At 41.3% G+C, this 27,166-nt stretch overlaps 1 protein-coding gene across 1 annotated transcript in view; it reads left to right on the top strand.

Moving 5' to 3' along the window:
- Positions 1 to 9,803, top strand: part of MCUR1 (mitochondrial calcium uniporter regulator 1) — a 20,976-nt gene extending 11,173 nt beyond the window's left edge. Inside the window, exons 3-9 of the mRNA XM_003788371.3 lie at positions 981 to 1,084; positions 1,587 to 1,688; positions 2,920 to 2,961; positions 3,864 to 3,935; positions 6,660 to 6,713; positions 8,573 to 8,687; positions 9,726 to 9,803. Of these exons, the coding sequence (XP_003788419.3) occupies positions 1,043 to 1,084; positions 1,587 to 1,688; positions 2,920 to 2,961; positions 3,864 to 3,935; positions 6,660 to 6,713; positions 8,573 to 8,687; positions 9,726 to 9,781 (483 nt within the window). The 5' untranslated portion in view covers positions 981 to 1,042 and the 3' untranslated portion in view covers positions 9,782 to 9,803. The remainder of the gene's footprint in view (positions 1 to 980; positions 1,085 to 1,586; positions 1,689 to 2,919; positions 2,962 to 3,863; positions 3,936 to 6,659; positions 6,714 to 8,572; positions 8,688 to 9,725) is intronic.
- Positions 9,804 to 27,166: the final 17,363 nt, after the last annotated feature.

Below are 27,166 nucleotides of genomic sequence, written 5' to 3'. Positions count from 1 at the left end.
AAGCATTCCACCTGCCTCGGCCTCCCAGAGTGCTAGGTAGGATTAGAGGCCGGCCTGCCATGAACTCTTCTTAATAAAGTTTTAAAATTTGCCAAAGATGTACATTTTCAAAAAATTAGGAGGACAGCAAAGAAAAAAAAATTCAGAACTCCAGAGCTAAACAATGTTAACATTTTGGTGGGTGGTTCTTTTGGGTGTGTTTTTTTTCTAGATGGGGGCATGATACATATGTTGAAAAATTAAAGGATTTCTGACTGTAGTTACTGCTGTTGAATTGTACAGTGAAAAATGGTTATGATAGTAAATTTTATGTGTATCTTATGTTCAGAAATAAAATTAAACTGATAGATTCGAAAAATTAAAGAATTGTTAAGTGATAGGAGTAGGTCTTTGGAAGTTATTTTCTTTTTCTTTAAATATGTATTTTTTTGATTAATTATAGTGCCATGCTTCATCTCATCTAAATAAATTGTATTAATTACTATTATTTTAAAAAAACACTATTAATTAACATGAATTTCTTATGTGAAATAGGAGTTACATCCTGAGTTGTTAAAAACAGCAACATTTCTGAGTTGAGCCTCTAGAATTTAAGTCACCATCCTTTATTGAGTATCAAAGTTTATGTTTTTTCCAGTTTGCCCCCCACCCCACATACTGAAGAGAGTTGTGGAGGAAAGATGAAAGAACTTTGATCTTGTCTTTTAATATTAACTAAGTCAACTAACCATCTATTTATACAGTCAAGGAGTTGACCAATTCATGCTGGATATAAAACAATTGAGCCTCTCCTATTTGAGTAAATTATTTTCTAACATTTAAAAATTAAAGAAATAATACCCTCTATAGAAAATTCGTACAACAAAGAGAACTGTAAAGAAGAAAATAAAAGTGACTGTGAATCTTCGTTAAATCACAAACACGTTAATTGCATCTGCAATCTTCTAAGCATGTTTGATTTTGTTTTTGTGCCTGCTCAGGGTTTACTACTCAGCAAGCAGAAATTATTGTATCTGCATTGGTCAAGATCATAGAGGCCAACATGGATATCGTCTACAAAGACATGGTCACCAAGGTGCAGCAGGTTAGCTTTGGTGGTTTAGCAAATTAAGAAACCTGAATGTGGGGGCCTGTTTGTGGTAATGCATTAATGTCATTTTTAGACAATATTTGGTTGAAATATAAACAGTAATTTTATATAGTTGATTTTAGAGGCAAATGTTACTTACTGAAAGCTGTATAGTCAACTCTTGTTGAATCTTTATACTTAAAAGCTCCCTGTGCTTAAAGATGGACAATTCCAAGTAAACATCCTATAATAAATGGAGCTGTGGCCGGAATTACAGCATCAGGTTCTGGAGTCCTTAGACTCCCACCCTGTTAACTGTGGTTCACTTGGTGACAACACCAGATGTTTGTTTTTATTCTTCTCTTTTTTCTCAGTTAGGACTGGAGGATGACCTCACTGAACCTTCCCACTCCTCTACGTTCCTCTAGTTTCTCACTGGGATGATAGAAGGTAGAGATGATAAGAGGTGGGCTTCCTGGGATAGACTAGATTATATGCTTTGTTTTTCCTTTCCTAGGAGATCACTCTTCAGCAAGTAATGTCTCAGATTGCTAATGTGAAAAAAGATATGATTATTTTGGAGAAGAGTGAATTTTCAGCCCTCAGAGCAGAAAATGAGGTAAAATTAAGAACCACTCACGCTTAAAAGTTTGTTGTGTTGCACCATGGAGATATAATACACAGACACAAAGAGTTCACCTAAGTGTGTATCTCAGTGCATTTTCGTGGAGTGTGCGAGCCCAGCCGTCTCAGGAAGTAGAACACTGCCAGTGTCCTGGAACCCTGTAGTTGCCTCCCACAGAGGAAAGCCTGTGTCAGCTGAGAGCACCATTGTCTGGTTTTGCCCATTCTAGAACTTATTTCGCTGGAATCATGCAGTGTGTCTTGTAGCAATAGATGGGTTTTTTTCATTGCCTATATAGTATTCTATGAATATCCCACATCATTCTGCTGTGTTATATATTAGGATTATTTCCAGTTTTTGATTTTTATGAACAAATGCTGCAAAATACTGATTTCATTCTTTAAGTGAGACGTATGGGATCAGTATTTAAATAAGGATGCTTGATGTTTGCACTTCCTTTTATTTTCGGTCCTGTTTAAAGTCCCATAAGGGAAGGCCATTTATTGCCTGTTCATCTTAGCCTCCTAAGAAACCTTCTAGCAAAATGATAAGCTTTGCAACTGTTTAATTTGTGCTTAGTCAGTTATTTGAGAGCAAAATTATTTAATAGAAAACTCAGAGGAAGTAATCAAAAAAGCAGGGTCTCTGGCTCTGCACCTGTAGCTCAGCGGCTAGGGCGCCGGCTCCATAGACCAGGGCTGGGGGGTTTGAACCTGGCCCAGGCCTGCTAAACAACAATGATAACTACAACAAAAAAATAGCCGGGCGTTGTGGTGGACACCTATAGTCCCAGCTACTTAGGAGTCTGAGGCAAGAGAATTGCTTAAGCCCAAGAGTTTGAGGTTGCTTGTGAGCTGTGACACGAGGGCACTCTACTGAGGGTGACAAAGTGAGACTCTGTCTCAAAAAAAAAAAAAAAAAGAAGCAGGGTCCCTGAAGGCAGATGTGTGTGTTAAAAACAATTAATTGTGTTACTAATTGTATATAACCTTCAGGATGAAATAAAACTGATTTCACAATACACACACGTATTATGATACCACTATTCAATTAATACTGTGTTCTGAATGAGGTCAGGTTGTATTGAATGAGGAAAGAACTTGAATTTGTACATAAATACATGTTGTAATAATGGTTGATTACCAAGTTTATTTGTATACTGAGTTTAAAGTTATATTTTCTTTCTAAACATATTCTTGACTTTTTCTCTTTAATATACTTTCAGAAAATAAAACTCGAACTACATCAGTTAAAACAACAAGTAACGGTAAGGTTCTGTTTGCTGACTTATTTGTAATTATATAAACTTAATAAATACATCGGATATTTATTATGTTTTTAAAAATTATGTGTGAAATGTTTGTATAATAGGCCTCAAAAGTACACATTGGAAGATTTAGCTAAGAAGTTAATGAATGAATTATTAATGTCTGTAACTAAATTCATTAAGAAAATTGTGTATTAAGAGCAAGTAATTTTTAAATCAAAATTTTTCTAAAGTAGTCACATTGAAGGATCCCTTGGATTCTCTTAAAAGAGACCATCTTTAGAGCAGGTACTGTGACTCATGCCTGTAATCCTAGCATTCTAGGAGGCTGAGGAATGAGGATCCCTTGAGCTTACAAGTTTGAGACCAGCCTGAGCAAGAGTAAAACTCCATCTTTTTTTTTTTTAACTTTTTAAATGAAGACCATCTTTAGAGAATTAATAGGATCTTTAAATGCTTATTATGCCAGCTGTTTTTTTTTTAGTAGACAGTACAATGATATTAAAGATTTTGATGAGTATCAGAGAAAAGGCTTTATTTAAACTAGAATCGGATATTCTTTGAGTCCATCTTTGTTTTTCAAAGTTGTCTAAGGAAAAACTTTATTCATAAATTCCACAGGGACTTTTGAGGTTAAAGGCAACAAAAATTCACCCTAGACTGGCTTAAACATAAAAAGGGATTATTTGTATCTGTAAGTGAGAAGTCCTAAGGCAGGGCTGACGCTAGACGTGGCTTTGACCTTGTCTGTCTCTGATGTTGATAGGCCCGTCTCTGGAAGCCGTGGGCTCTGCCCTCTCGGGACTGGCTCCCCTGTGATAGAGGTGGGGGAGTAGCCTGAGAGGGTTTGCATTTCTTACTTTGGATTTCTCTCTTTGTTTTTGTTTTTGCCTTCCTACTAGGATGAAGTGATCAAAGTCCGAACAGATACCAAGTTAGACTTCAATCTAGAAAAGAGCAGAGTAAAAGAATTGGTATGTTCCTTTATTAAAAATAGATTATGTATTAATTTTTTTTCAGGATGGAATGCTCCTTTAAGTCCAAGTTTATATACAAGTCACAGGTATTGTTAAATATTTACCAGTTATCAGTGTTAGACAGTTTTTTTCTTTGATGATTATATTTTGCATTAGAGCTTAAATTCAATACTTTCAAAAGTGACATTAAAATCTTAGTCAAATTGAGTTTGAATTTTTTGTTTCCGAAATACTAGATTATATGTTACATAGATATTAATAAAGAAATTAAACTTAGTCTTGATCTATTTAATACTGACTTAAATCTTCACAGGCCCTAATCTTGCAAAAGTTAAGTTGATTATCTTGGACTTGATGAATATGAAATTATTAAGTAATATGAAATTCTACAATGAAATTCAAGATTGAAACATATTTCTATATTCTAAATACAATGAGAAGTAAATGTTTTAATAAAGATATGTGTTGGGTTGCCTCTAATTTTAACTCTGGATATTCATCTGTCTTCTTGCTCAGGCTTTATTCTGATTTGGTAATATTAGCTAGATACATTTTTATTCTTAATGAGAAATTAGGCAGATAGAGCATTTTCTCTAATGCAAAACTGAATACATATATGGAAGATAAGTACTTATAACTGTTCATTGTTTTCACATTTTTCACAATTTGTTTTTAATTAAAATGTGCTATAATGATAAATGAAGCTAATATTGTAACTCAAACAAGTAACTTAATTGTGTTTTGGAACTGCCACTGGATTTTAAGAACTAAATTGAGCTTTGTTATACACAGATAATAATTATGACCATATTACTTCCTCATTGTAGTTTTAAAACAATTTTCAACAATGAAGATTAAATCACCTCATATTACTAAAATATTTAATGACCACAGCATATTACTTTTGGTTACCTTTTTCTTTGTAGGGTGTATGCTTAGGAAAAACCTCTGAATTCACCTGATTTAGGAAGATGACTATCCGTGTATCTAACCAAGCTGGGAAGAAGTACATGTAGGAGATTGGGAAATTATAGGACATGAACATAGATTAAAGCCAGTGAATTTATGTGATTTACTAACCTAGCTGAGGAGTTGTTCCGGGTAAGCCTAAATTTAGACTACTCTGGAGCCCAGAGTGACAGTATATTACACCACTAGTATGTGTAGCACACATTGATGAGTTATTTGGTAAAGTTACAATTAAATTAAAAATTAAATTATCTGGTGATACTTACAGCCAGTTTCAAAAGCATTATGGTGTATAAACTTTTTTGGAGTGTGGGTAGATAGAACTACATAGATGTTATTTTACAAATCACAACAATGTCAAGATTCAGGCATTTTTCTCTTGTGGGTGAATCAATCAATGTTGAGTTCATAAAGACTAGTGGAAAGGTGCAGAAAATCCAGGTTAACGCCGCCCTCTAATGGTGATCTGATGCATAGCACTCTCCTAGTCTGAAACCATGACATTTAAAGAGCATCCTTCTTTGGTTTTGTGACTAGTCCTTAGTTGGGGGCTTTGGGAGTTTTTTTGTTTTTTGTTTTTTTACTTCTAAGCAATGCTGTTTTGTACTTTATCCCCGTGTTAGTACCAGGAGAACATTTCATAGCTGGAAAGTGTCTAGATACTTTAAGTTTTCCACCATTACAGTGTTAACACAGATCTTAAAATTCTTCATCTAAATTTCAGATTGTCATTTGCTCAATTAAATCGTAATGCCTAGCTTGGCACAGTGGCTCACACCTGTAATCCCAACACTTTGAGAGAGAGAGAGAGGTGAGAGGATCACTTGGGGCCAGGAGTTGATGACCAACCTGGGCAACACAACAAGACCCCATCTCCACAAAAAGTAAAAAATTAGTTGGGCATGGTAATGTGTGCCTGTAGTCCTAACTACTGGGGAGGCTGAGGTGAAAGGATTGTTCGAGCCCAGGAGTCCAAGGTTACAGTGAGCTATAATCATGACAGGGGCCTGGGCTATAGAGCGAGGCCCTGTCTCTGTCATACACACATATGTACACTAATGGCCACTACTAAAGAGATATGTCTGCACTGAATCTTTTCATTGACATTAATAGCCAAAGGCAAGCTATTTTAATTCTGGGTAGAATTGGTTAGTCCTTCAGTAACACTGAACTGTGACTATGCCCAAGTAGTTTTTTCTTTATTATTAAAACCAACATGATGATTTAGTATGTTACATTTGTATATTTCGTTGTGTTTTATAATCACAACACAGTGTCTTGTCATTGAATAATATCCCTTGCAGCTATTTTTCCCCGACTTTGTCTTTCTTATCTTTTGTCGTACCTTCAAGTAGTAACCTGTTTTGCTGGTAGTTATAACAGGAGAGCTCCTAAATTGAGTTGGCTCTCCACCATTTTCAACCCTTTCAAAGCTAAAAGACATCTGACACAGTATTCTTCTAAATTGGCCTTGGGGGATGCCATTATAATAGTGGGAGAGCCCTGGGGATAGCACAGCAGAGAGGTAACAGATGACAGAAGGCAAACCAGATAGTGGAGGAATGAGTGAGTAGAAATAAGAAACCTCAAATCACAGGTAAAGGAAAGAGGTGGGGAGGCGGCACCATCCCAGAGAGGATTTTCTGGGGATATGTATTCTAGGGTGTGCCAAGCCCAGAATATTTAAGGTACCAGAGAAAGGGAAGAGAGAGCAGTAGATGAGGATCTGACCATGTTACATGTTTGTTTCAGTATTCACTGAACGAAAGGAAGCTGCTGGAATTAAGAACAGAAATAGTGGCATTGGTAAGAAATGAGACTGACTTTTCTTTGTCATTTTACTCGTTTTTGCTTCATCCCATGTATAGTTACTTGTAATGATGTATTAAAAGGTATACATGCAGGCGGTGCCTGTGGCTCAGTGAGTAGGGCGCCAGCCCCAGCCAAACTGCAACCAAAAAATAGCTGGGCATTGTGGTGGGCACCTGTAGTCCCAGCTACTTGGGAGACTGGGGCAAGAGAATTGCCTAAGCCTAGGAGTTGGAGGTTGCTGTGAGCTATGACACCATGGCACTCTTCCAAGGGTGATAAAGTGAGACTCTGTCTCTGAAAAAAAAAAAAAAAGGTATATATGCAAGATTAGCGTCATGGGATTTTTCTTAATTGTACTAAAATATATACAGCATAAAAATTATGTTAACCGTGTAGTTCAGTGTGTTCAGATTTGGGGGCAACCATCACCACTATCCATCACAGGACTCTTTCTGTTTTGCAAAAAATAGATGCTCTGTATTTCTTTTCTGTCTCTTTTTTTTACTCTGTATTTCTTAAACACTAACTCCCCATTGCCTCCTCCCCAACTCCCTGGCAGCCACTATTATTTCTATCCGTGTGAATTTTACTACTGTAGATACCTCATATAAATAGAATCATACAGGGTTTGTCTTTTTGTGGCTGGCTTATTTCATATAACGTCTTCGAGGTTTATCCATGTCATTGCAAATGGCAAGATGTCCTTCCTTTTTAAGGCTGGCCAGTATTGTGTTGTACATATACCCCATAGTTTGTCTATTCATCTGTGGGTAGACACTTGGGTTGCTTCCACTTTTTGGCACTTGTGACTAATGATGCTGTGAACATGGGTGTGCAGGCATCTCTGAGGGTCCCTGCTTTCAGTGTTTGGTATACCAAAAAGTGGCCTGTCATAGGGTTTTTTACACTTAAAGATATACTTGATTATCTTAACGAAAGATAATGAAAGATTTAAACTTAAAGTTTATTTTTGCTAATGAACAAAATTTAAATTTCAGTAATTGAAGAATAGCAAGGAATAGAGATGTCTTATTATAGTTTTAATTTATGGCATGCATTACTTTTTTTCCATACTATGTTACCTGGGACTTTTGAAACTCACAAGAAGTCTCCATGAGAGAATTCTGGAATATTGAGAAATATTTTTCTCCTCATCCAGGCTTTTATTTCCTTATCAGGGAACTGCTGAGCTGTTTTAGGAGTTTCAGGGAAACATTCCCAGTGTTTTTATGCATTAATATAATTATGCAATCCCTTTATAACATCATCCAAGCTCATTGCCTTTTAGGGATTAATTACATACCTACTTTAACTGTATCATATTTGGGGAAGGACACAAACTGGCCCTTAATAGCCAAGCCTCACATTAATGAAATAGCTGATGTTTGTGTGAAGGAAAAAAGCATTTAAAAATGTGACTAGCGGTAGCATCAAGACAAGCACTGCTGCTTGTAGATTACCTAAGGCTCTGTTCATTTCTTGGAAGCATTTTTGAGTTCACTGATGCTTTTCACTAAGGAGTATTTAGGATGAGGCATGGTTATTGAGAGCAGACTGGCTTTATAGCACTATATTATTTTATAGAGCACCATATAGCTTGGAAAAGCTTTTTCATGTAGATCATCACATTAGATTCTCGAAACAGCCCATGTGAAGGCACGGCCAATGGTATTTTTGTTTCCTTTTTTTCAAACAGAAAGAAAGTGAGGCCTAGAGAGGTCACAGGTAGCACAAGGGCCTCCTTAGTCTTACCCTGGTTTCCCTGTTTCTGCATCCTGTCGGGAGGCATCTGAGGGTGGAGAACAGAGGGCACGATACCCACAACCGTCTAATGCTGTGACTCTGTTTGAAAGCATGCCCAGCAAGATCGGGCCCTCACCCAGACAGACAGGAAGATAGAGACTGAGGTTGCTGGCCTCAAAACCATGCTCGAGTCGCACAAGCTTGATAATATTAAATATTTAGCAGGTAAGCTATTTTATATAAGTATTTAAAACAACCTGAAAAGAAAATAAATCGTTTATAAAATAAGCCAGTGACGCATAATTGCATTTCATTGGGTCTGATGCTTTTTTTTAATACTTTAACATATCTGAAATTAAGGATGTAACTACAAAAAATGGTAGAATCTTAAATTTGATAAGATATTATAATTATTTGGGATTTGAGTGAAATTCAAGATGGGATATTTTGTGAATAAAATGGAAGGTGTTTGAGTTCAGATCTTTCTGCTTCAATTGGCGACACTCAAAAAAATAAACAAGAAATCGGGGGGCGGGATCAGGAAAACAATTGGTGACACATCTTTTAAGGAGTTATTTAGCTTTTGGAATTTTTGAATCAAAAGAGGGAATGAAGCCGGGCACGGTGGCTCATGCCTGTAATCCTAGCACTGTGAGAGGCCGAGGCAGGTGGATTGCCTGAGCTCACAGTTTAGAGACCAACCCGAGCAAGTGTGAGATCCCATCTATAAAAAAGGCGTTGTGGCGCGCACCTGTAGTCCCAGCTACTTGGGAGGCTGAGACAAGAGAATTATTTGAACCCAACAGTTTGAAGTTGCTGTGAGCTGTGATGCCTTGGCACTCTACCAAGGGCAACATAGTCAGATTCTGTCTAAAAAAAAAAAAAAAAAAAAAGAAGGAATATTTATGTACTTTTCCCCCTCAACTTAGCCACTATTTCAAATATTTTAAAGTTACAGTAGTATTTAACAATGAAATTTTGCTGTTTACATTGAAGTGTGTGACCACAGAATTTTTGTGATTCTAAACTTTTATAGGAAAGTTTTCTTGAGTATTAGATACATTTGTACTTTGAAGATGATGATTTCAAGGTGTAGGTGTCTTGTGGAATATGGCATATCAGTGAGCAATATAAGTTTTTAGGTTTTCTGTATTTTCTTGGTGGCTTAGGCGAATGAGTATGTGTGTGTTCTTAATGAAAAGATGTTCCCTCAAGTAACTATTACTAGAACTAATAGTACTCTCAATTATTTTTTTCTTACAGGATCTGTATTTACGTGCCTAACAGTAGCTCTGGGATTTTATCGCCTGTGGGTATAATAAAGTATCTATTTAAAGAGATTTCTATTGTTTTGCCTTAAAAATGCAGATTGTTGTTCCATTTTTCTTGTTTCAAATTTTATCCCTATTTTGACAATTCATATTTTTGTGCAAATTATGGACAAGCACTCCCTGAAGAAGTCAGGAATACCCCCGTCATTCCTTTCATCAGTTCTGTTTCTCTGTGGACTTTGTAACTGAGTGCTGGTGGACAGCACATCGGAGCCTTCATCCACTTAACTGGATAGTGAAGTAACCTGTGGTGCCTGTCAGCAGGGAGCATTTGTAACTCTACTATTTCAAATCTTTGTCCCGCAGAGGATTTGGGGTTTCCATGCAACGGGCACAGTGGCTTTAGTAATTGCTGAAGAATCATTGAAACTAAACCCACCGCACCAGGTTGTCTTCATCCAGTGTGATGCCACTTAGACACAGTCCCTGCCTCAGACTGTTTTTCCCACTGTAGCTGCTGTTATGTTAATCAGACAGACGTACTTCTACACCTGAGGGAGGTCTTTTTCTTTTGATTTCCCATGTATTTCTGAGTTACTGTTAAAGTTATTTTTTCATGTGCCTTCCAGCTAGAAAATTTTGTTGCCTCCTAAAGCCCTGCAACTGTAATGGGGACCCAATGCTAGGTTGCTCCTTCTCCCGCTCTCTTTTCCATCTTCTTTTCCCTCAGGACTTGAGAACTATAGTAATACCCTACTTGTACTGTAGCTACCTAGAAAACTTGCTGATTATCAGCATGGAACCCTACATCAGTTTGAGGGACAGACTATTTCCTTCTGGTCTTCATCTGCTTTTTATACAGGGAAGGCACTCGGCTTTCCTTCTGTGGGAGATCTAGATTGGGTGTACACTTTATTCATAAATGAGACTAACGTCATTAATGAATACACCTTTTTCTATGACCAGCTCAAATTGTAGGCTTTCAGAATTACAGAGCTGTCGTGCCACGCAACATCCTAATCTAGAATGATCTGTTTTGTTGTTGAAGACATTCTCATACCTACCTTACATCCTGAAGGCTGTCTGGAAAGCATCCAGCCATGTAATATGGAAAATAGTGTTAACAATGGCTAGATACTTTCCAGACAGCGCTCGCATATTGAAAACAAATGCATCTTAGTTACAACTGCAGTTGTTTTGGAGAAGCACATTCTCGTTTAAATGACTGGTGTGCTGGGCGTGATGGTTCATGCCTGTAATCCCAGCACTTTTTTTTTTTTTTAATTTTATTTATTTATATTTTTGAGATGGAGCCTCAAGCTATCCTCCTGGGTAGAGTGCCATGGCCTCACAGCTCACAGCAACCTCCAACTCCTGGGCTCAAGCGAGTCTCCTGCCTCAGGCTCCCAAGTAGCTGGGACTACAGGCACCCGCCACAGCGCCGGCCATCTTTTGGTTGCAGCCATCATTTGTTGTTTGGCGGGCCCAGGCTGGGGATTCGAACCTGCCACCTTAGGTGTATGTGGCTGGCGCCTTAGCCACTTGAGCCACAGGCGCCGAGCCAATCCCAGCACTTTGAAGGGCTGCTGGAGGCCAGAAATTCAAGACCAGCCAAGGCAAGATAGCAAGACCCTGTCTCTAAACAAAAAAAATAGCTGAGTATGGTGGCGCACACCTATAGTCCCAGCTACTGAGGAGGCTGAGGCAGGAATATGGCTTGAGACCAGGGGGTTGAGGTTGCAGTGAGCTATGATCAGGCCACTGCGTGCCAGCCTGGGTAACAGAGTAAGACTCTGTAAGTAAATAAATAGATAAATAGCTGGCATATGGACAGGCAAAAGTAAGCATTTTGGAAACAGGGACTTTGATAGAATGTTTTCTGCCTTTTCAGCATACACTTGCAACAATGTGCAAAGGCTGGTGGCAAAACCACATGAAAATATCTTGATCAGGTTGGCAGAATAAATTACCTGTTGTCATTGTTATGACCACGTTGGTAATAATAAAGTCATTTTTTGTCCTTTGGATGTCATTCCTAACTTTTGGGAAGTGTAAGTCATTGCCTTTTTATAAAACTTTTGCATTAGCCATAACAGTTTCAAGGTGAAATATAATTTAATCTTTCAAGTAGATCAAAAGTTGCCTTAACTGGCTTGGCACCCGTAGCATAGTGGTTACGGCTTCAGCCACATACACTGGGGCTGGCAGGTTCAAACCCGACCTGGGCCAGCTAAACAGTAGCAACTGCAAGAAGAAAATAGCAAGGCGATGTGGTGGGCACATGTAGTCCCAGCTACTTGGGAGGCTGAAACAAGAGAATCGCTTAAGCCCAGGAGTTTGAGGTTGCTGTGAGCTGTTATGCCACAGCACTCTACTGAGAGTGACACAGTGAGACTGTCTCAAAAAAAAAAAATTGCCTTAATGTCTTGATATCTTCTCCCCCTTTAAGAGAAGAGTCCCCAGAATGTGCATTTAGCAGTGACCTTAAGCATTGAAGGTCTAGGTGAAAAGCATCCCATTAAAGCCACATTTGAAACTATTGATGTAACTTTGGTTAGTCAAAGCTTGGAAAAAGGGCAAGGATACCACATACCCTTATCAAGTCACACCTGCAAAATAAAAACTCCCCAAGAGAAAAAACATCTGCATGAGATTCCATTTTAGAGTAAATGCTAACCTTGTATGGGTTAAAAACAGTGTGAATTGCCCTTGTATTCTGATAAAATGCTTTTTAAGTAACATACAGTGGGGTAACCTTGCATCTGCTACAGTATTCCTACATGTCATTCCTCCTGATGATGGTGGGTATATCATTTGTCTCTTAATTTGGGCCTTTGATTTTGCTGTGGAGTTCTTTGCAGAACAGCTTGCTTTTCGGGGTGGGGGGGGGAGGGCTTGAGAAGACTGTTTTGATGGTGTGAGTATGCCATGACTAGACACCGTATTAAAACTTCTGAGCTACCCTGGCTTATAAGGATTCAGATCACCTCAGGAAATCAGCATTAGCTCTAGGAAGGGGGAAGACGCCTGACAAAACTACATCTAGTTTGGGGGGGGAAATTAGCCCAGTCTGCCTACCCTTCTGGGTGTAGGTGGAGGGAACATTGTCTAGTGCTGAAGCAGAACTTCCAGTGGACAGAACTGTGTTTCCTGCTTGTGCACAAATCATTCTTGGAGGGCTTCTCTGCCTTCCTACTTTAATCTCTCCCCTCCCCTGCAGTTTATGTTTGTTTGTTTTTGAGACAGAGTCTCACTCTGTTCCCCAGTCTAGAGTGAAGTGGCGTCATAGCTCACAACCTCAAACTCTGGGCTCAAGAGGGGTCCTCTGGCCTCAGCCTCAGTAGCTGGGACTACAGGCACCTGCCACAACACCCAGCTAGTTTTTCTATTTTTATTTTTATTATTATTATTATTTTAGTTTTTCTATTTTTAGTAGAGAAGGGATCTTATGCTTGCTCAGGCTAGTCTCAAACTCCTGAGCTCAAGCAGTCCTACCCATCTCAGCCTCCCAAAGTGCTAGGATTACAGGCGTGAGCTCTTTTTAAAGACCCTAAGCTTCAGTTCCACTCCCTGCTCCGTTACTAAGCAAAACCTGTTTGTACGTACAGTTCTTTACTGGAAACATGTGCTTTGATTTCCATATTGGTGTGTGTCATACAGATTTTCAGTGTGTATCTATCTGTACTGATTGTATTCTCTCCGCTGGTTTTCTAGCTTATTATCTAGCACAACTAAATGTACTGAATGTACTCATTTTTTCCCTTGAGGATGCCAAGCATCTCAGTGGAAAGGCTTGACTCAAACCAGAAGTCTTTCTGGAATTTGTATCTGAACACTTGAAAAACAAAACTTCCGAGCCACCGCACACACGTCTGTACATGCCTGGATTGTCTTTGTCTCAGCTTCCAGGCGGTGTCTCCCGGTTAGCAGTATTTAGTGACATAATCTTCACTCTTGCTTTCTAGTTTCCGTCCCAGCCTCGGCCTGTTCATTAGCCATGTCAGTATAGACAAGCATTTCTCTCCCTACCCTGGTATGTATGCTGTGTTCAAAGAATTTTTCCACCATTCTGAGCTGCTATATGGACAGAACTATGGAACTCATGTCTAGAGAACCTTATCAAACTTGTTGTGGCTCTTCTGGCACTAAAGCAAAAACATGTTTAACCTGAAATGATTTATTTATCTAAAATGTTTGGAATCTTATTTAGAAAATACTTGTCTTTCTGTAGATTTACATTTATGTTCCTTTGATTATAACCCAAATCATTTCTTAACTCTTTTATTACCTAAGCAAAATTCAATTGCATTTTATTATCTAATAGAGTGTGTTTTTATCTAAAAAAAAATATTTAATTCTATGTGACTAATACACTTTTCTGATCATTCAAACTGAATATGGAAAACTAAAATAACTGCTGCCTCGAACAACTTTTTCAACTGTTAATTTTACCCAGTTGCAAAATGATAACACTGGTGAATTATATAAGTAAATCTAACGCCTGAAAATGTGTATCAACATAGAAAATAAATTTGTGATCATTTGAATTCAAAATAAATTCTCATTCAAAAGAGTTCCTTCAGCCTGCTTGTGTAAAATAACTACACGTTCGAGGAGAAATCATGAGGTTTATACACAAGTTTTTAGAAACACAAACATTTTTAGAAATAGTTACAAAGATGCAGGTTGCAAGTGATGGAAATCCAAATCAGACTAACTTAGCAAAAGAAAATTTCCTTTATAGCTTAACCAGAGTTCCAAAGGGCAAAGCTCAGATTCCGTGGTCAGGACTCAACCACTCTGCACCTCTCCCCTCCACTTTTTCTGATCCTCCCACACCTACTTCCACAAGCACAGAGCCTGTCTGTGCAGGAAACACCCGCACAGCCCCTGCGGCTCAGTGATTGGAGAGCTCCATGCTGGCAAAGCTGGGGAGGGAAGTATCTAGAATTCTAAAGCAGTGACTTTCAACCCGGGTGCCATGAGAAGGTCTTAGGTGTGCCACAAAAATTTTTAAAGATCGTTAAGCTATTTTTGAAGTTCAAACACGGTATTTTATGTTTTTAGTCTTTTTTTTTTAAATCAACGTAATTAAAAGTGTGCCAGGGAAGTTTAGCTATAAGTTAGGGTGTGCTATGGGATAAAAAGGTTGAAAAACACCACTGTACAGCCAGCAGCTGAGGAAGCAGCCAGTAGAAGGGGCCTGAGGGGTGTTTGCGGCTCCTTTCCTGAGGGCTGTCGAGCAGTCCCACCCTGAAAAATTGAGGTATTCCTTGAGTCACCTTGTGCAGACTGACAAAGTGTAATAAATATCCACTCAAGGGAAAAGCAAAGGAACGTCTTGGAGGAGTGGAGAACTGAAATACAAAGGTAGCCTGGAGATTAATTCCAGCTTTGCTGCATTTTCTCCAACCAGAAACCTTGTACCAAAGCTAGAGAGTCAAATAAACTAGACTTGAGGGGGAGCAGCGCAGGGGAGATAGACAGAGGTCCTATGGGATTTGCAGACTCAACCTTCGAGTTCAAAGGTAGTGTGCAGGGTGTTAGATTTTAGTCATACCCATGTTTTCCTGGGTCCCCATTTCACATCAGGGTGTATAAACACACTGGAAACCTGTTCTTTGCTGTGGGTCTTTGGATATTTTTTTTAAATAAGGAAACATTTAAAGAAAGGCATTTTTCTAGGGACAGCATGCTGTCTGGCACTCTGCAGCAGATCTTTATCAGTCGTTAAGTTGCTAGTCATGGCTCTGCCTTCTTTCTGCAGCTTCCATGGCAGACTTGCCAAAAGCCAGAGGATCCTGGACACTGGAGAGGGGCTGGTGGCCCGGGTGAAGTCAAGCCCCGGGGATATAGGTATCTTTTAAATACCACAAATATAGAGAGAACTGTTTCTAGTTCAACACGTATAGGAATGAAATGTGTAGGCATTTTATAAAGTCCTCTAACTTTTCCTCTCCGTTTACACTAATTTTGGGGGGGGGTAGGGGACAGTTTTTGGCCAGAGCTGGGTTTGAACCCGCCACCTCCAGCATATGGGGCTGGTACCCTACTCCTTTGAGCCACTTGCGCTGCCCTACACTAATTTTTTATTTACTTGTTGCATACATTCTAATTATGTTTCAGTAAACCCCACTCAATTGTTCATGATTCTGAAGCTTCAGCTCAGCTTAAGATTCAAGCCGGGAAGCTGCTCTCAGTCACAGCTCAGTGTGCCATTTCTGCCTTTCATGTCCTTAAGCTGAGGTGTTTTTATTTTATTTTATTTTAGTTTTTTGAGACAGAGCCTCAAGCTGTCCCCCTGGATAGTGTACCGTGGCATCACAGCTCACAGCAACCTCCAACTCCTGGGCTCAAGCGAGTCTCCTGCCTCAACCTCCCAAGTAGCTGGGACCACAGGCACCCGCCACAACACCTGGCTATGTTTTGGTTGCAGCCGTCATTGTTGTCTGGCAGGCCTGGGCTAGATTCGAACCCACCACCTTAGGTGTATGTGGCTGGTGCCTTAGCCACTTGAGCCGCAGGCGCCAAGCCAGCCGAGGTTTTTATGGTACTTCCCAGTCAGCTACCTCAGGCTGCACAACAGTGGCTCTCACAGGGGAAAAGGCACAGCTGGGTAATGACATCTTGTCCCTTACAGCATGAAAGTCAATGTCTTTTCCTAACACAGATTTTTTTTTTAATATTTCTCTTTTATACTTGTATAGTACTTTACAGTTTCCGTGAACCTCACAGCATTCTGAGGGTATAACAGACACTGCCTTTCTCCAACTCAAGAATTGATGTCAGAAAACCTCAGAGGTTGAGACTTCATGAGGAATAAATGTGGAAACCTAGAGGATCACAATGAACCCATGGAAGCACTTTTAAATGCAGTAGGATCTCTGTAAGTAATCACCCAAGGGACTGTTAAGGTCAGCATTTAGAGGTGGCCACCATAAGGAACCAGGACTACTGTGCTGCTATGCACATGTGGCTCATGGCCAGTCTATGAAAACTTGGTCAACTGGAGGTGGTCAATGTACGGAGCTGGTCAACTACAGAGTCTCTACTAAGTACCGTGTTTCCCCGAAAATAAGACGCTGTCTTACATTTATTTTTTCTGAAGAAGACACACTAGGGCTTATTTTCAGGGGATGTCTTCCTCTCCGTGCTGAAATGCATGGTAGGTTATCTGCATAGCCACGCCCATCACTAGGTCTTATTATCAGGGTAGGGCTTATATTTAACAAATGCATAGAAATCCAGCTGGGGCTTATTTTTTGGGTAGGTCTTATTTTTGGGGAAACATGGTATATGTTGATATTTGTAATAGGTAGATGATTTGAAATGCAGGTAAGGTGAAACAAATAATAGTTTACACCTAATGACCTATTACTGATGTCTAAAATCAGGTGGTGGTCAGGGTTGGGTCGGTAGCTCTCTGACTTCAAGGAGTGACACCCTCTTCATCTTTCCACTCTGACTTTCCTCTGTGTCAGTGTTTTTCAACCTTTTCTTTTTTTTTTTTTTACCTCAGAGTACACTTGAACTTATAGTTAAACTTCCATGGCACTTAAATTATGTTGATCAAAGAAAAATTATGTTTACCAAAAAGTAAGAAAAACTGTGCTTTGAATGTCTTTTGAAAATTACTTAATTGGGGGCGGCACCTGTGCTCAGTGGGTGGGGTGCCGTCCCCATGTACTGAGGGTGGCGGGTTCAAGCCCAGCCCTGGCCAGCTAAAACAACAATGACAACTGCAACAACAACAACAAAGAGCTGGGCATTGTGGGGGGCGCCTATAGTCCTAGCTGCTCGGGAGGTTGAAGCGGGAGAATCGCTTGGGTCCAGGAGTTGGAGGTTGCTGTGGGCTGTGGTGCCACAGCACTCTACCAAGGGCAACAAAGTAAAACTTTGTCTCAAAAAAAAAAAAGAAATAAAATTATTTATTTGATGATCTTTACAAATTTTCAGGAACCCAGTATGGTGGCTCATGCCTGTAATCCTAACATTCTGGGAGGCCGAGGTGGGTGGATTTCTTGAGCTCAGGAGTTTGAGACCAGCCTGAGCAAGAGCGAGACCCCATCTCTACTAAAAATAGGAAAAACAAGCCATGCATGGTGATATGGACCCCATACTTGGGAGGCTGAGACAAAAGGATCTCATAAGCCCAAAAATTTGAGGTTGCTGTGAGCTATGAGGACACCATGGCACTCAACCCAGGGCGACTGAATGAGACTCTATCTCAAAAAAATTAAAAATAAAGATTTTCACAGCATACATAAGATCCTCTCACTACCCACCATTGCCGTGGCACACTGGTTGAAAACCACTGCCCGTGTGTTAGCTTTCAGCTTCAGGCTGGGATATCCGATTGCAAGAGGCCACCACAGCTCTAGGCATCACGAGAGAAGGGGACAAAGGGCCCTTCTCCTGCATCTCTCTCCTTTAAATGAGGGAGAAAGAGCTTGTCCACAGACTTTCCCACCACAGAACCCCCTTATGTCTCATAGACCAGGATTGGGTCACACGGGTTGTAAAATAGAACTTTTAGCTTTTCAGCTCCTCTGGTAGGAGGTAGGCAAGGAGGAAGGCTGGAAACAGTTGCTGGGTCAGCGTTCAACAGTGTTGGTTGCTGAAACAGAAACCCACATCATGGGTGTTCAGTTGCCATCCCTTAGTGGCTAGAAACATTACAGAATGTACTTTCCTTTTATTTCCAGTGGTCGGTGGGCATTCTAAGTTTGTTGTGTTTCACATAATATTTTATTGTCTCTCCAACCAAATCTTCAATTACTGTTTTTCTATATTTTGGCTGGTTCCTAGGATTCCACAACAGTTGTGGGTTACTTGGATGCTTGAAGGAAAAAACATGCCGTTAATTAACATATTCACATACACACTTGAGAATTTCTGGAAACGTCCCAGCACGCAGAGTTATATATCCTTGGCTTTGCCACGTTGTTTTAACCAAAGAGTAGCATAGCCCAGGTACGACTCCCTTCCCCTTAAAAGGAACAGGAATAGAATTCCGACACATGGAACCTGAGTTTCTTCTGCCTGGCTGCATACCAAAAGCAGTCACTCCCTTCACTGCTGTCCTCTTCCCAGCCTCCTGTTGTCTTTTCTAACTAGTGCATATCCTAGAAGAATAACTCAGATCATATATACTTGGTCTGAAACTCACATGACTATAGGGAAAGTATACAAAAGTAAATCTATATTTGGTAGAATTCTTGTTTGATAAGGGAGGACTGTGAGTCAGTGTCCCTGGTGCTTATTCACAGGGTGACGGACCTAGACGTCACCGTGTTCTCCACTAAACAATAAGCTTCCTGAGGATGCTGCAAGTTATTTATGTGTCTGATTCCTTCATCTAACCTAGTAATAGATGGACCTGCAGAAAATATGTCAGTGATGTATTGTTTGCAATTAAGTAACAAGGGCAGGTGCTTATGAAAACAAAAATGCTACCCAGAAGAACAAAAGTCATTTTACCACAAAGGCATTTGCACCAGAATGTTTCCTGCAGCTCAATTCATAATTGCCAAGTCGTGGACGCAACCTAAGTGCCCATCAACCCATGAATGGATCAACAAACTGTGGTATATGTATACCTTGGAATGCTATTCCACCATTAAGAAAGATTGAGATTTTACAGCTTTTACATTTACCTGGATGGGATTGAAATACATTCTTAGTAAAGTAGCACAAGAATGGAAAAATGACTATCCAGTGTACACCATACTAATATGAAATCAATATATAAACAATTACATGCTCATAAGAACAATAAAACACTAATATAGTCTAGTTGGGGGGTAGAGGGAAGCAGGAGGGGAAGGGAGGCAGGAGGCAGGATCTCACCTAATGTGCACATTGTGAGGGTGTATAACCCCCCTGGGGGAGGGATCTTCCAGAATGGAACTTTACCCTGGAAGTGAGAACAATGTAACCTCAAAATTTGTACCCTTATATTAATTTGAAATAAAAAATAAATTTAAAAAAATAAAGTTCAAAAAACAAAAGAAAACCAAACAAAATGCTGGTGAAGCAAGCCTGGTCAATTATTTCTTGAGTTTCCCCATTAATATTTATGTGAGTGCCTTTGTTTGATTGTGAACCTCAGGGAGTGCTAGTAGACAAACCAGTCTCCCAAGTTTAACAGAACTCCATGGGTTTGAGATTGGAAAAAGTCTACCTGTTAACTTTTTCTAGTGAATTAATAAAACCTTGATTATTTTGTTTTAGCAGCACAATATTTTGCTATGGTTGCTAACATCAATCTTTGCAGGCAGCTAATTTGGCAACCACTAATACGTGTGTATGATGAGTCAGGAACCCTGAGTTTAGCTTTTGGCCTGGACCCTTGTTGTGTTCTTGGGAAAACCATTTAACCTTGCCAAGCTTATGTCTTACTTAGTTCAGGTCACTATTACAGATTACTGTAGTTGGACAGCTTAAACAACAAATGTTTATTTCTCACAGTTCTGGAGTCTGGGGGGTCTGAAACGATGGGACTGGCTGGCAGATACGGTGTCTTATGAGAGCTCACTCTGGTTTACAAGTGGCTGTCTCCATGCAATGTCCTCACATGGTATGTTGGGAGGGAGCTGGAGGGAGTGAGAGAGAGGAAAGAAAGGAGAGAGAAGGAGAGAGAGAGAAAAAGAGAGAAAGCCTGCTTTCACATCTGCTTATAAAGACTCTAAACCCGGCTCGGCGCCTATGGCTCAACCGGCTAAGGCGCCAGCCACGTACACCTAAGGTGGCGGGTTCAAATCCCCAGCCCGGACCAGCCAAACAACAATGACGGCTGCAACCAAAAAATAGCCGGGCGTTGTGGCGGGCGCCTGTGGTCCCAGCTACTTGGGAGGCGGAGGCAGGAGACTCGCTTGAGCCCAGGAGTTGGAGGTTGCTGTGAGCTGTAATGCCACGGCACTCTACCCAGGGGGACAGCTTGAGGCTCTGTCTCAAAAAAAAAAAAAAAAAAAAAAAAAAAAGACTCTAAACCCACCATAAGGGATCCGCCCTCATGAACTACTCACATCCCAAAGGCTCCACCTCCTATTGGAGTAGAGCTTTTTTTTGAGGGGGGTGGTGAAGAGTCTCACTAGGTCGCCCTCAGTAGAGTGCTGTGGCGTCACAATTCACAGCAACCTCAAACTCTTGGGCTTAAGTAATTCTCTTGCCTCAGCCTCCCAAGTAGCTGGGACTACAGGCACCCGCTACAATGCCTAGCTATTTTTATTTTTGGTTGTAGGTGTCATTGTTGTTTGGCAGGCCCCGGGCTGGATTCCAACCTGCCAGCTCCAATGTATGTAGCTGGTGCTCTAGCTGCTGAGCTACAGGTGCCAAGCCTGGAATAGAGCTTAAAGATAAGAATTTGAGGCAGACACAAACATTTAGTCCATAGCACCTTAGTTCCCACATTCTAAAATAACAATAATGATAATAATACAGAGCATTGGCTGGGCGCACATAGTTCAGTGGTTAGAGTACTGGCCCTGTGTACTGAGGGTGGCAGGTTCGAACCCAGCCAGGGCCTGCTAAACAAAATAATAATAATAATAATAATAATATTTACTATTTATTTACTGTGTTCCGGACACAGTTCTCTCTCTTTTTTTTTTTTTTGAGTCAGAGTCTCACTTTTTCAGCCTCAGTAGAGTGCTGTAGTGTCATAGCTCACAGCAACCTCAAACTCTTAGGCTCAAGCAGTCTTCTTGCTTCAGCCTCCCAACTAACTGGGACTGCAGGTGCCCGCCATGACACCCAGCTATTTTTGGAGATGGGGTCTCACTCTTGCTCAGGCTGGTCTCCTAAGCTCAGTCCGGCAATCCACCCACATTGGCTTCCCAGAGCACTAGAATTACAAGCATGAGCCACCGTGCCCAATCTCAGACGCAGTTCTAAAGTCTTTACACGATCCTTTAATCTTCACCCCTGTGAAGCAGGTACTATAACGATCTCTGTTTTACAGATGAGGACACCCACCGAGGCACAGAGAGTTGAGAGTTGAAAGAACTTGCCCAAGAGCACATGGTTAATACAAGGTGACTCCAGGGAATAGATAACCTACATGTCTGATCACACTTAGTAAGGATCAAATGAGGTCAACTACATGAAAATGTTTTGTAAACAACAGAATTTCATTTGTGCATAGAAAACATTATGTAGTCTGTGTACAATAATTGGAATCATTTACTTGTACATTTAGTAAATGTACACTGGTACATTTACTGTGTATAATAATTGGAATCATTTACTAGTAATTACTGGTAAGATTACTTGTATAACTACCCAAACAAGCGCATTTCCCTTTGCATGCTCCCTAGCAACCACTCCAGAGTACCAAAACAGGCCAATTTACCAAGAAAAATGTAGTATCCTAGCAAAAGAACTTTCTCCTCTGAACGGCGAGCACTCATCGTAGTAGGTGTTGGTGGACTATAAGTAACCATAGGAAATACGAGTGAGCTCTCAAGTGTTAAACCACATCTACTCTTTGTAAAGATCCTAGGACTGTGAATTTGCACATTTTTATTGGAGGATCTTTATATAAGGGGTTGATGTTGACGTGGAGCCCACTTTTAGGCCTTAGATTGATCCAGAGTCTAGGCCTTAAAATAATTCCTACTGTTTGATTCGGGATCTTTATTTTGTGACATGATCATTAAGTAGGATATTTCATTCTTAATCATCCAAGTCATCTGTAGCAGTTCATGAAAAAAATTAAGCAGATTTCAGCTGTTTTCAAAATTTTCCCAGGAAGCTTTTCTGCCCAAATCCTGACCAGGCCCCTTGGCAACATTCACATCTTATCCAAAGTCTGTGTTTTATTTGCATAAAACCCTGCTCGCGTTCTCTCGGCTTTCCATGAGGACCATGGAAACCATGCGTCTCCCCCTCTTCTCAAGAAAAGCAGAACTTCAGATTTCAAAAAGGCAGAAGGAAGAACGGGAACACTTGCTGGGCGACCCCTTGTGTATTATAAATGTAATATATTTGCCTATTCTGGGGACGTGGTGGTGTGTGTGTGACATGCAGCATCACTAGAATAGGTGAATCCATAGAGACAAAAAGTGGATTCATTGTTGCCTGGGGCCTGGGGGTCTATGGGATGGATACAGGTTCTCAAAAGCCGCCATACATAGGGACAATGGGAAATTATAGCTAAGTATACTTTTATTTACAAAGTATTCATTACAACATTTTACAAAGCGGTGGCTAATATGTAGAAAATATTTTGTGACAATTTGTAATGAAAATTTTATAAATAAAGTGTAGGAGACCAAGCACCAGGCTTATAGAAGCAGCTACCGGTTTTTGAGGGAGGTCCTGGGAGGGAGACAATCTCCCAGCCAGCATGGAGATGCTTTGCAGCCCAGAGACAAGTCCTCAAGCAACAGAATGCTTTAATGAGGTCAGATGAGTCTCTTGTGAGCACAAAGTGGTCATTAAGCAGTAGCTCCAGTACCTGGGCCCCCACACCTGTTGTATATGCTTCAATAAAAGACCACGACAGAGGTTACTCGGGGCTCTCCCTGCACCTAGGGGCAGCCCCCCTCTTGCAGGCTTGTACCTTCAATCCATGTTCTGGCTGGTTTTATTCGCACAGCGATGGGGTGCCACAGCGGGCACCCACAATAAAGATGCACTTAGCTACAGTTTCCCATTTTCCTTATGTGTGGTGGCTTTGGGAACACCCTGTAGAGAGTGACTACTAATAGTACCAAGTTTGTCTCTTTAAGGTAAGGAAACGGTTCTAAAGTTGATTATGATGACAGTTGCACAACTCAGTGAATATACTCAAAATCATTACATTGCACATTTTAAATGGATGAAGTGTATATTCAATTATATCTCAGTAAAGTTGACATGAAAAAATACTTTAGAAAGCAAATAATTTTTTTTCTTGCAGACAGTCTCACTTTGTTACCCTTGGTGGAGAGCCATGACGTCACAGCACACAGCAACCTCTCAAGCAATTCTCTTTCCTCAGCCTCCTGAGTAGCTGGGACTACAGGCGCCCTCCACAACACCCAGCTATTTTTAGAGATGAGTTCTCACTCTGGCTCAGGCTAGTCCCAAACCTGTGAGCTCAGGCAGTCTACCGCTTTGGCCTCCCAGAATAGGATTAGAGGCATGAGCCACCTCAACTGGACTAATTTCTTTAAAAAAAAAAAAAAACAAAATTGGCTCAGCACCTGTGGCTCAAGTGGCTAAGGCACCAGCCACATATACCTAAGGTGGCAGGTTCGAATCCAGCCCGGGCCTGCCAAAACAATAATGATGGCTGCAACCAAAAAATAGCCGGGCGTTGTGGCAGGCGCTTGTGGTCCCAGCTACTTGGGAGGTGGAGGCAGGAGACTTGCTTGAGCCCAGGAGTTGGAGGTTGCTGTGAGTTGTGATGCTACAGCACTCTACCCAGGATGACAGATTGAGGCTCTGTCTCAAAAAAATTTAAAAAAAAACCAAAAAACAAAAAACTGAGTGCCAAACAGAACCTTAGAAATCACCTGTCCATTCTCCACCTTCAATATCAGGATAAAGAACTGAAGCCAGACCAGGTTGTGCTTGTTTGGGGGGACACCACAGCCTGTTGCTGGAAGACCCAGCCTGGGACCCCATGCCCCAACTCCCCATTCCCCAACATGACTCCTGACTAGTCTCCCTTAGAAGACAATTCTAAGGAGTCTCCCTTTGTTTGCTGTTAAATCCCAATTCCTTTTTATTAGCTAAATGAAACAGGCTCATCCACATCCCTATATTTAAAACATTTTCTGAGGTGAGCACCAGGAGAGACTGAAATCATCCATTTATGAATTTGTCTCCCTAAATGCTCTGGGGGCCTCCTGGGGGCAGAGCAGGGCTGGGATCACGGGGGTGCATTGCTGAGTGTTGTGGAGGGAATGACCTGAGAAAAAATGGCAAAAGTATTTTCCGTCTCCCCAACATTCTGGGAACTGAAACCTTCATCCCTGCCTCAGGCCAGTGGCTGGCGGGGCAGTGGAACGTCTCTTGTTCTTTGCACCAAGAGATAGCTCAAGAGAATTGGGGGAGGGGCAGCACCTGTGGCTCAAAGGAGTAGGGCGCTGACCCCATATGCTGGAGGTGGTGGGTTCAAGCCCAGCCCTGGCCAAAAACTGCAAAAAAAAAAAAAGAGAGAGAGAGAGAATCATGGGAGGGAAGATCACAAGATCTTCTTGGTTGAAGAATGGGTGGAGGTCATGAGATTGTCAGCGCCCAAAATGGGATTGTAGGATCAGAACCTTTAAAAGCTCTGTGCTTCTAATCAGAAGCAGGAATTTGGATTTTGAGACTATTGTCTGCCATTTTCCTCCTTTGCCTGCAAAGTAATAAACTTTTTCCTTCTCCTCAAACCACTTGGGCCTCTTCTTCTGTGGTGGCTTCAGGGGACAAGTGCTGAACTTTTGGTAACACGAGGGGTCAGAGGCATCCATACCACCTGCCCACTGTCACTGGATAAGGAGGGTCCGGCTGCCTGTCACTGTCAGCCAAATGAGAGACGGGGCCAACAAGCTTTATTGTCAGAAGCCAGCAAACTGGAGAACAGCCTCTCAATTCTGTTCTGCCTCAGTTACAATTCTAGTAATTTTCATCATAAAATATAAGAAACCAAACCTAGACTATTTTAACTTTATCTGACAGAAAACAACCTCAAAGCAGTCTTCGCTCTAACAGTGTAACATGTTTATAAAACAGAAAAGTAACCTTCACTCTAACAACATAGTAAAAGAAGTAACTTTCCCTCTAATATAGTAATAAAAGTAACCTTTACTCTAACAAAATATCTAAGAGAATCATCAAAGAAAACAACATCCAAATAACTTCTGCTCTAACAACATTTATCCTCTATGTGTGCCTGCTTCCCCCAAAGTCTTTTCAGACAAACATCCTCACAGTCATAGTGACAGCTTAGCTAGGTAATGGAGGGCTGAGCAGACGAGGTCGGCTGTGCTGCTTCAGCTTAGCTCCTCAGACTCCATCTTGCAAGCCGCTTTTCTGGCTTCAACCCTGGCGATGCCCCTCCAAGGCGGTGTCTGGGCCCCAAGCAAGAAGGGAACTAGGGCCACGGGTGCCGGAGAACAGCCCCAGTGGTCCCCTCTCGGTGCCCCCAAACTCTGGGCTGACTCAAGCCTCCTCAACAGAACACCAGTATCCTCCCAGAAGTGCCACCCGCCCCTCTCTGTCCTTCCCGGTTGGCCCTCTCAGACTGCTGCTTCCAGAAGGGAGGCCTTGTAGTCAAAAGGCCTTTGGAGAATCAGGAAGGTGGAGGTTTCTGTCCGGGTCCCACAGAGTTTCTGAGAACCTTAGGTGACTCCTCTGTAAAATAAAAGGGGTGAGGAGAGCGGGTGATTTTGTTGTCCTTTCCAGCCTCGCACCCCAGCACTCTTGGAAGGATACAATTTAAGCCCATTACAATAGCTAAAAGTAACATGGGTTAGCAAAAAGGGCAACCTTTTGTAAAGGGAAACAAAATCTTAAGCCCCACCCCAGCTGACTGAATGGACCCCCTCTTGACCAAAGGGACCCCAGAAAACCAGAAAAACCTTAAAGCTGGGAGTTTGCAGTCACGAGAAGGTCAGACGTGCCCCATCCTGCCAGCTCCCTTTTGGAGAAATTCTTTGCAACAAGGAGATACGAAATCATTAACAGGCCTGAGGGAATGCAAAACAAAGCTTAAGCCACACCTGCAGGCCATCAATTTACTTAACAGATCACTTGAGTTTCCCGTAAATGTAGGGAGTTGGCGGAGTCTTCAATGAATGCTTACTGTTTCCCGTAGCAATCGGTTTCTAATTAGGAGAAAGGAGAAAGTCCGTCATCAGGATTTTTAACAAGGATGATCTGTTTTATTTTAAACTCTGGATGATCCATCAGAGAGAAACAGTTGTCACTTTCTTGTTTTCTGTTTCTCTGAAACCTTGTGTCGGTGTTGTTTCCCCCTACACCGTCTTTTAGCTGTAGGTGCTCAGGGACAATGGGACTTCCCTGTCCTGGGCTTCAGGTGACCAGCTGATATTAGCCACGTGACTCTCTGAAGGGGGGTGGGTGGCAGAAGAGGTGGATTTGGGCCAGAGTGGCTGGATCAGACGCACAGAGGAGTCTGCAGGGACCCGGTGTCCTGGGAGGGAAGCACCAGGACCCTCAAGTGCCAGCATCCACTGAGGGGGCGCAGAGCCCAGGCATTGAGCCCCAGGGTTATACAAATCCTGAATCGATGTTTCACTAGATGCCTGTTGGGCAAGGTCTGCTGCTGCTACATTCTACCGTGTTGACAACTGGAATCTTCCAGATTGTTCCTTTTGTGATTATAAAGTGTCTTTGGAGGCGAATGGTGTGGGTGGATGCAGTTTATGGAGCTCTTTGGACCAATCAGCCTACTCCTCAAAGGAACACTGGCTCTCCACTCTTCCAGCGTTGGTC

Source organism: Otolemur garnettii, unplaced genomic scaffold (genome assembly GCF_000181295.1).
Source record: "Otolemur garnettii isolate 467f Iridium unplaced genomic scaffold, OtoGar3 scaffold00026, whole genome shotgun sequence".
Taxonomy (NCBI): domain Eukaryota; kingdom Metazoa; phylum Chordata; class Mammalia; order Primates; family Galagidae; genus Otolemur; species Otolemur garnettii.
This window is presented reverse-complemented; position numbering and strand designations above follow the sequence as displayed.